The sequence below is a fragment of the Rana temporaria genome, chromosome 12 (assembly GCF_905171775.1).
Source record: "Rana temporaria chromosome 12, aRanTem1.1, whole genome shotgun sequence".
Lineage (NCBI taxonomy): Eukaryota > Metazoa > Chordata > Amphibia > Anura > Ranidae > Rana > Rana temporaria.
Window position 1 is genome coordinate 99,044,470 of NC_053500.1, and position 10,788 is coordinate 99,055,257.

General features: G+C 41.7%; 1 protein-coding gene across 1 annotated transcript in view; it reads left to right on the forward strand.

The window, feature by feature from the left end:
- Positions 1–7,097, forward strand: part of CNTNAP1 (contactin associated protein 1) — a 385,880-nt gene extending 378,783 nt beyond the window's left edge. Inside the window, exon 24 of the mRNA XM_040329819.1 lies at positions 6,024–7,097. Within this exon, the coding sequence (XP_040185753.1) occupies positions 6,024–6,217 (194 nt within the window). The 3' untranslated portion in view covers positions 6,218–7,097. The remainder of the gene's footprint in view (positions 1–6,023) is intronic.
- Positions 7,098–10,788: the final 3,691 nt, after the last annotated feature.

Sequence of the window (10,788 nt, forward strand, 5' to 3'; positions counted from 1 at the left end):
AATCGCTCCTCCGCCCCTGCTGCCCCCATGCTTTGGCATATATGCTCTTTTTTTTTAACTGTGGTGGTGAAATCACCTCCTACAGTGTTGGAGTCACGGCTTTATGTATCGTGGGAGAAAACGCTGTTGCTGTCAAGATAAATAAATCCACGCTGCAACTGAATGGCGTACCTGCTAAGCAAATGATGGTTAACATTAAAACAAAGTAACATTACAGTATAACAGTAAGACCTTACCATACCATACCTGCAAAGCAAATACCAAAAAAAAAACTTTTAATGCAACCTGTGCCTAAAATATATATATGCCGAAGCATGGGGGCATCCTCCCGCAAAAAAGTTATGCCGCGTACACACGGTCGGACTTTTCCACGGGCAAGCCTCCGTCGGGAATTTCGACTGTATGTACACGCCATAAAAAGTTATGCCTCGTACACACGGTCGGTCTTTTCCACGGGCAAGCCTCCGTCGGAATTTCAACCGTATGTACGCGGCATTAGGAGTAAAATCGCTCCTCCGCCCCTGCTGCCCCCACGCTTTGGCATATATGCTCTTTTTTTTCTGTGGTGGTGAAATCACCTCCTACAGCACTGGAGTCACAGCTTTATGAATCGTGGGAGCAAACGCTATTGCTGTCAAGATACATAAATCCGCGCTGCAGCTGAATGGCGTACCTGAAAAAAATGGTTAACAATAAAACACAGTAAACTGTAAAGTATAAAAAAATTACATACCTGAAAAGCAAGCATGATAAAACTTAACAACAATAAAACATTGCAGAATAGAATACAGTAAAAAAGAGCAGAACAATAGAGAGAGAATAGAGAGGGAGAGAACAATAAAACGACAACTATTTCTTTATATTTTTTTTATTTTTTACTTTTTTAACACTTTTTTTGTAACTGTAACTGTTCAACTTTTCAGTTCCAGGTTTGGGTCTCTCAAAATGCGATGGAATCTTGGGAGACCATGTGTAAGTGCGTTCTAGCCTGTGAAATGCTGTACCCTACGCTAAAACTGCACTAGTGTGTGGTAGCGTTCAAAACATTTACCAATGCAAAGACCAGGATTGTCAGGACAGCGGGACAATAATAACGGTGGTCACGCCTATATCCACGCTTTCTACAGACACAACATTTTCTTTGGGGTGCTCGTTGGGTAGGGGTACCGGCCTGGATACAGAAGGGCTGTGACGATCTCATCCTGGAATTGAAGGAAGGATCCAGTCTGTCCTGAAGCTCTGTATGGCACATGAGTGTTCAGCAAACCAATTGAAATAAGTATAGAGACACTTTTTTTGTACCAGCGTCTCGCCCTACAGGCAATTTGATACGGCACCAACAACTGGTTGTTGAGGTCCACCCCTCCCATATTTAGGTTTTATTCATGGACACAACACCAGCCGTTATATGAATTTGGACAGTCGTGTCTGCGTGAAAGGAGGCAAGAACGAAAAACATTCTTATTATCCCTCCACTTCACAGCGAGCAAATTATTACACCTTGAGCAGGCTCTCTCCCCCAGCCTAAGACAGGATTCTACAAGCCATGGAGGCACGGGCATATGGTCATATGGATGTGTGGACCAATATGTCCGCAACTTCAGCAATTTATGTATGCCCATGTTGAGGGAAAGGCCCAGAAAGATCTTAAATTCGGAAACCATAACTGGTTTCCATTCTCTGGCAAGGGCGTACTGGGGACAAATGGCGATGAAATGACCAGCATACAAATTAGTCTGGTCCACAATAGATCTATAGAGATCTTCCATGAACAACAGTAAATAAAAATCAGAACGTAAACTCAGCTGTTTCCACCTGAATACCAGGTTGGCCAGTAAATGGGGGAAAAACGGGTGCTGCAGAAGTGGTGGGGACACAATCAGGATTGGCGAATGCAGCAGGAAGGGCACTATGGGCACGACGGGCCTGTCTTTGTCTTCTTCTTGGTGGCAGCGGGACACAACTTGTGCTTGCCACCTCGCCACCTTGAACTGCACTTATGGGACTCGCCACGTCACCAAGTGTTACTGCAGTGCTGGATGTACGACCAGGGCATACTAGGCCGCTGGTGCTTGACAGTTCATTAGAAGGAAAAACGGCGCTAGTACTGACTCTCTGCTCCATATGAGGGACCTGTGGTTCTTGCACCTCAACAGCAGAATGGGGTCGGGTACGCCTGACCTTAGCAGGGACCTCATCTTCGTCGTTAGAGCTGACATGGAGCCGCTGTCTTCTACGGGATTGTATTCTGAGCCCGAATCTGACAGATGCGTGACCTTCTCTTCACTATCTGTCATGCTCAGAAACTCGTAGGCCTCTTTACTAGTGTACCTTCTATTTGCCATTTTGGGCTCTAAATTAAGTGGTACACTAGTAAGGATTTACAGGTAAAAAAGCACCCGACTGTGAGCAAATGTATAAAACGCTACCAAAAAAACTGTTAGCGATCTCAGGGACCAGGCCTGTCTCTGCGAGCACTGCAGTTATGTGTGTTGTATTTTGTAAGTGACAGTGATCGATCGATACTGCACTTGGGTGGGCTGGGCGGAGGGGCAAAAAGCAGGTTCTAGCAGGTATCTGGGCTGATACACTAACAATGCATGTTTTGGAACCCTAAACTGCTGGGTACTCTAGTATAGATCTGATCAGATCAGATATTGATCTGTTCAGATACTATACCACTAAGGGAGGTGTATGCTTTTTACGTGGGTGTTAGCGCTACTGGCACTAACCTGACGCTGCCTTGGGCAATGCAGACCCTGACTGACGCTAACATTTAATTGATATCACCGGGCAATCAGGGGGTTAAACCTTTATTAGGTTATATACGGCGGGTGCCCTGATGCTATAAAAAGCAAACTAACCAACCAGCGTCACCCGTAACACTTATACGGTGATCTGGTGAAAGGGTTAACTCTAGGGGCAATCAGGGAGTTAAAACCTTTATTAGATAATATATGGGGGTACCTGACGCTCTAAAAACCTGGCGACGAACCTAAAAAAAAAAAATAACTGGCTACCTAGCGGCACCAGACACACTACAGCAATCAGAAAAATGATTGCTTAGTGACACTGGCGATAGGGGATGAAAGGGTTAACTTGGGGGGGGGGTGGCAATCAAGGGGGTTTAACCTTTATTGGGGGGGTAGGGGGCTACCCTGGACCTAAAGGGGCCTAAAGTTAACTGCCCTGCAACTTTTTACTGTCACAGATGACACCAAATGCAGTGATCAGTAAATAAATGATCACTGCAGTGACACTGTGACTGTGGGCTGGTGGGTGATCTGGGGGTGACTGGGGGGTGGATTGTGTGTCTATATGTACCTACATGTCAGTGTAGTGTTGGTGCACTTACTTGATGTCTTCTCTCCTCCGTGATCCGGACGAAAAGACCGCCACAGGAGAGATGACATCACTTCGTCCTGCCTGTGTTTACATTACACAGGCGGGGGAAGCTTCTCATTCGCCAGGAACGATCGTGAGGGGGTGGCCAGAAATCAGTGGCCGCCCCCGCATCCCGGATTGCTCCTAAAGTGAAACGGACTGCCGCAGGCACCGGTGGGGTCCAATCGGACCTCCCACCCGTGGGAAGGCAGGGACGTATATGTACGCCCATGTGCCCACCCGTGCTATTCTGTTGATGGTCCTTAAGTGGTTAAACAAACTTCTAGCAGTTTTCAGCAGGCTTTCAACAAGCTACATAAAGTTTTGAAGCCTGCTAGCAGCTTATTTAAAGTGACAATCAGCACTCCCATCAGGATCTGTGTACAATATTTACAAACTGGAACTGAATGGTACTTTTAAAAGCTTCAACAAATCTTGCTGTTCACAATGCTCTTATATAAGTTGAAACCCATGTAAAACAGGCCTAATTGAAAATATTGGTTTGATAAACAATTGTGACATACAAAATCAGTAGCACCATGTTTTTATTCTACTGGTCCTTGGTTTTCAGAAAATGTATGGTTTCTTTTTTTTTTCTTCTTCTTCTTCTTCTTCTTCTTTCAATGTTTTTTATTGAAACCAAGTTTTGACAGACAACAAGGGTTCACAATGATACAAGTTTTGTGTCAAACAGCAGTGTTAACTAACTATACTAAAACAAAGGTACTAACCCTGTCCATTCCTGTCTATAAACAAAGTGATGTGTCATGAGATGCCTAAAACACACTGATTGATAAAACTGTTTATAACAAGTCAAAGCTATTCCGGTACAATCCTAGAAGGCCTTGCAGAAAAATAATAGGGGGGATAGAACAGTGAAATTCCCTGTAGAGGGACTATCGTGTGGTGGAACCAGATTTCCCAGCTTAAAGGGTTTTTTAAAGGAAAAAATAAATAAAAAAAAACAACAAACATGTTATACTTACCTCTACTGTGCAGTTCGTTTTGCAGAGTTGTCCCGATTCACATCCTCTGGGGTCCTTCGGTGGCTGTCTCTGGTCCTTCCCGCAAGTACTGACCACAGTAATGCGAGAGCTCGCATGGTGGTGAGTAATTGCGGGCGCGCTCCTGTGATACAGCGCACTGCATCACTCGGCCCCGCCCCTCGGCGCGCCACGTCACTGGATGTGATTGACAGCAGCACCAGCCAATGGCTGCGCTGCTCTCAATCGATCCGCTCTAGCCAATCAGCAGCCAGGCTGAGCGGCGAAGAGGGTCTCAGGACTGTGCGGGACTTTCGAGGGGTCAGGTAAGTATAACGGGGGCTCGAGGGGGGGGGGCGGGCGGCAGCATCAGATGTATTTTCACCTTCATGCATAGATTGCATTAAGGTGAACATTTTTTTTTTACTTTACAACGCCTTTAAAGTCATAGAAGAAAACCTAGTTATTATGTATACGCTGGGCTTAATGTACTTTTACAAACTCTGAAAGTGAAAAATTAAGTGAATTGAAAAAAATGGTCTGACCACCTGAGGTTAAAAGTGGAGCGCCGGGCAGAGGAAATGTAAAAGGACAACTTTAGCTGGAGTAACAGGCTCAAAATAATGATAAATGGGAAGATGGATATACAGTTATTGTAAATGGTTAAAACTGCACATAAACCCGGTTGTGAATTGTTCTCGTTATGACTGCCAATTTAAACTCAGCGATTTTGTAAAGCTTAGAAGATTTGTAACAGCAAAATGATGCTCACAGTGTATTATTAGAATAGGCCCAGTTATCCAGCATCAGCAATATTTTTGATCAGCTCACGTAGATAGAGCATACTGATTGAGTTGACTGACAAAGCTTGTCTAACCATTTCCAAAAGGCTTTAAGCTGAACATACACTATATTGTCAAAAGTATTGTGACGCCTGCCTTTATACACACATGAACTTTAATGGCATCCCAGTCTTAGTCCGTGTTCTATCAGGTTGAGGTCAGGACTCTGTGCAGACCAGTTAAGTTCTTCTACCTCAAACTTGCTCATCCATGTCTTTATGACTGATGCACAGTCATGTTGCAAAAAGAAGGCGTTATCCCCAAACTGTTCCCACATGAAATTGGGAGTATGAAAATGTCCAAAATGTCTTGGTATGCTGATGCCTTAAGAGTTCCCTTCATTGGAACTAAGGGGCCAAGCCCAACCCCACACCATAATCCCCCCTCCACCAATTGATTTGGACCAATGCACAAAGCAAGGTCCATAAAGACATGGATTTGGGGTGAAGGAAATTGACTGACCTCAACCTGATAGAACACCTTTGGGATTAATAAGAGCTGAGACTGTGAGCCAGGCCTTCTCGTCCAGCATCAGTTTCTGACCTCACAAATGTACTTCTGGAAGAATGGTCAAACATTACCATAGACACACTCCTAAACCTTCTGGGCAGCCTTCCTAGAAGAGTTGAAGCTGTTATAGCTGCAAAGGGTGGGCCAACTCAATATTGAACCATACGGACTAAGATTGAGATACCATTAAAGTTCTTGTGTGTGTAAAGGCAGATGTCACAATACTTTTGACAATATAGTGTAGCTTTAATATGCATTAAAAATATATGCTACTTATAATAATCATATTTTTTCTTCTACCCAGTCATAGTGATCTTTTTATGCCTCCTTGGAGTTGCTGCTCTCTTTCTGGTTTACCACTATTTTCACCGATATAAGGGTTCTTATCTTACCAATGAACCCAAAGCTATAGACGCTCCTAGCGCTTCAAAGTCTTCCTCGGCAAGAAAAGAGCAGCCCCTTCCCCAAATAGAGGAGGAAGGAGGGACAACAGAATAGCCCTAGGCTATGGGGGAGCAGCATCCAGGAAGCATCAGCCATCAGTTCGGGATGTCCAGGAACTACTGCCACGGGCACTTTGAGATACTCCTACTTGTTGGTCCAGTGTGGTTTTGTGGATGAACCACAAAATAACAAGAACAATGGACAATATTAGATGTCTCTTCAGCCAGATCAGTGAAGAGAAAGCAAGGTCTTTGTGGAGTGAGTATTCCATTCATCTTCAGCTTGATATCTTTTCCAACCAATCCTTCAAACTGCACAAGCAATTGTTAGAATCTGCTTGTACTTGTTGTCTCTGTATTTCTAGTAAAAGATCTTCCATTGTTATCCAGGTTTTAAGGCCACTGTTTTCAACAGAGTCTAACAAATCTAATTATATACATTTTTGCATATGTTTTTAAACGTGTATGATTTAGCCTGTAATAGGCCATCTGTCTACAGATGACTAATTGCAAGTGTGCAGCCAAATCTCAAAGCAGTGGCCCCAGGACATGGTTTTATGCATCCAAATACTGTGGGGCTGAATAAAAAAAAATGCAGTTTCCTCTTAGTGTGGCTGCCAATAAAATATACTGACCTAAATTCCTCCGCTGATAGACACATAAGGATCACTAAAAAACGAAGCAGACTTTCAAAGAGAAGACATTTTTATGGTTGTATCAGTAAAAGACACTAGTTCTTACTGACACAGCTGTAGTCCATTGTATGGCCACTGTAAAATAAAGCATAGATGGGTGGGTACGTTCGTATATGAGGACTTAAAACAATGCAATTTGTTCTAATTTGCACAATTCCATAATAACCTTTAACCTTTGGAAAATCCAACTGACATCCAGAGAGATTTGGAGGTGTAGATTGCTTTTCTGGATGATATATTCACCCCCACCCCCATCCAAGACCTTTAAAAAATGCAAAGAGTAACCAACAAGACCTCCAAAACTCTTACACGATTGGATTTTGAATTCCGCTCAAGAACGTGGTGACGTACAACACTACGATGAGCCAAGAAAATGAAGTTTAACGCTTCCGAGCATGCGTCGGAATTTTGCACATCGGAATTGCTACAGTCGATCGGATTTTCCAATAGGAATCTTTTCCATCAGAAAATTTGAGAACCAGCTCTCAATCTTTTGTTGGTGGAAATTCAGCCAGCAAAAGTCCGATGGAGCAAACACATGTGCGGAATTTCCATTCAAAAGAAAGCTCACATCGGACTTTTGCTGTCGGAATTTCCAATCGTGTGTACGGGAAATTAGATTATAGATAGCATACAGTATACATATCGTAAAGGACCACTAGTGGATAATGCAGGTTGCTTTATGTACCAATTTCAAGCTTGGATATTTCACATCAAATAATTCAAACACAATGTGAACTTGGTTTCAGATTGAAGATGTTTGATGAAAGACTACTTACTTGGCGTCACACTGGCCACTTTCTCTTTTTTCATGTGTTCAGTTGCTGTCAGAAGGATATCAGAATATAATATTTGACTTCATGCAGAAATGCAGTGTCAGTAGTACGATGTTGGGACCACATGGATGGCTTAATAGCTATGGGTAAAGCTGGGTATACACTAGAAGAATTTATTCTGAAATTTTTTGTTGTAGAAATGTTGTAAGAGCATTTGTTAATTCTGCTAAACGTTAATGGGGTAAAATTGACATTAGTTTGACTGTTGTGACAAGATATTTCGAAGGAGCAGGATGAAAAGATTTTCTCAAATGTATGAATGTTTAACAGTGTCCAGAATCAAATGTTAAAAGCAAATTAAATCTTGAAATACTTTTGAATGACTCAAATGTTCTCAGAATTTCCATACAAATGTTTACTCAAATTTCTGCTAGCGTATACCCTTAGCTTAACAGTTAATTGCAGAACAGACTAAACAAGTGATTAATTGTAGTCATCAATTAAATGAAATTGGAAATTGTAGTCATCATTGACATGTCCCTTTTTATAATTTAGACAAAAAGCAGCCAATTGTCTACTTAGCAATTATTTTTTAGAGATTTTCACAGCACAATAAATAACTAGTAAAAATTACCTCTGTAGTTCCAACCTTAAAGTAAATCAAGAATGCCATATATGATGTAGCTTTAACACAGCAGCTTTTCTTTTTTGCGTTTCCCCTGTAACAATAACTTATCTGTTGATCCCGGAAGTAGATCCATTATTTTTCCACTCCCTGTAATAGGGTGAAAATGCTGTTTGCTTTGCAGAGAAACTACACAGCAGTGTTGCCACCCTATGGACATAGTGATCTTAGATGCACATGTGATTTTAAAAAAAATGAAAGTTACAAATATACGGATAGGATCAACAAGCAATAAAAGGTTTACTGAGGGGACTCAAGAAAACAAAAACTGCAATCTTTATTGCTGTTGCATAATATATGTATTTTTTTTTTATCCATTGTTCTATTTTAAAGTAGTTTCTGCACATTTATCACTTCTACTGAACTAATAATACAATTTTCTCTCAGGCTAAAGTGCCAAAAATTGTCTACTAAATCTTTGGTTTTTTTTTCTCAGACTAAGAAAATAGTGACATTAGGTACTAACAGTTTTACTGAGAAGCATCACAAGTTAGATGTAACACGGAAAAGGCTTTATAAGGTGGACATGTGTGTGTTTCCTGACATTTCTGATTTTCCATAACAGGTTATAGTTGGACTGGGTTGAGTGTTCCACGGCCACTGTGGTGTTCTGTTTGGATGCTGCCACAGCCTAGATCTATGTATCATTTTCTCTCAATACACTGCCAAAACAATGACATACCTTCAATATACCACAAGTACAACAAAGTGGCTTTGTAAATAATAGAACAAATAAGAATGCTTTCACAGTACAGAGTTGTGCAAAAACAAGGGGATCACTTTATATTTAGATGCATCATTGATGTATGGCTTGCTTGTGGCCCAATCTGAAGCAGCTTACATAAATACAGCCATTTTTTTGCAGCAGAAGTCAAAAGAAAGCCAGCCATTAATGCTGGGTGATACATTTTATTGATAAGCCAGACTGCATTCCAAGGCAAAACATACACTGGCTATAATATAGATGGATAGTTGTTAAATTCCCTCACATTTTCTAATGTTTGCTACAGATCATCTGCACAGTTCTCATTTCTACCTATCATAGAACAAAAAAATGCTAATATACAATGCAAGAACATCAACCAGCAACCAGTCAGAAATGATAGCTCACTGCATGATTAAGCTAATGATAAAATAATATTTTTGATTGGCTGCAATGGGTACAACATTGCGCTCTGCGATAATACATTATACATAGGGCCTGAAGAATGAGAAGATTCAAGGATGTAGAGAAGCTGGGCTTTTTTTTTTTTTTTTTCAACACACACCTATCATATTTTATTAGATTTTACGAAAATAGCAAAAAACAAGTGTTTGGTAACAGAAAGACTTTCTCATAGCAATACCAAAATAGAACTGAAACATGAAATTAAATGTTAATTTGAAATGTTAATTATATGAACAGCTACCTTTTAAACCAGGGGTGTCAAACTCAATGTCATCGTTAGCCGCATCAGCATTATGATTGCCCTCAAAAGGGCAGATTGTATCTGTAAGATTAGATGTCCAGGGCATCCCCCCCCCTTACATTAGATGTCCAGAGCACCATCAGAAGTTGAGTCCCCCACCCTCCCTTACATCACAGTGCACCCCCCTTACCTTATGCTGATGCTGGGAAGATGATGGATGCATTGCTAGAAAGCAGAAAGTACAGAGTCTGGAGGAGGACCATAGGAGGGCTCCAGGAGAGGTGCGAGGGCCACATGAAATGGCCTGGAGGGCCGGATTCAGCCCGTGGGCCTTGTGTTTGACTATTGACTTCTGACAGCCCATAGAAAACAGCAGGCTGAGTCTGTGCCCACTCTGCATCAGCAGAGCAGACACGGAGCCGTCATCTGCCTGCTCAGCGGGGATCAGTGGCCAGTGTGAAAGGGGCATTAAACAAGCCATTTTGTAATTTAATGCCATTAAGAACTTGCATTTCCATTTCAGTCTGCTGTCTTTGTAATTTCCTAGAACTGTTAAAAAATGGAATATAATATGGAGGCATTCTATACACCAGGTACTGAACAACCCCCAAAAAGTAGGAATCTGAAACAAAGTTTAAAATCCCTGCAAGGTGCAAATATTTTTTTCCTCATCAAAAGTGGAGTCTGTTAAAATTGTATTTGACCATTTACAGTCACAGTGACTCAACAGTGCCTATGTAAGCAAATCACCAATGTAACAAAATAAAACTCGAATGCCATGTACACACGACCATTTTTAATGGTCTAGAAAAAAATAAGTTGTGATTCTTGTCAAGCCGGCCTTGCCTACACAAGATCGTGAAAAAAAATGCTCGAGCAAAGCACAGTGATGTACAACACATACGACGGCACTATAAAGGGAAAGTTCCATTCAAATGGCACCACCCTTGGGGCTGCTTTTGCTGATTTGGTGTTAGTAAAAGTTTGTTTCAGTCTGTTACAGCGTGACAAATGTGCAATCTCCATTAGGCACGCTAGTTTTACCAGAACGAGCGCTCCCG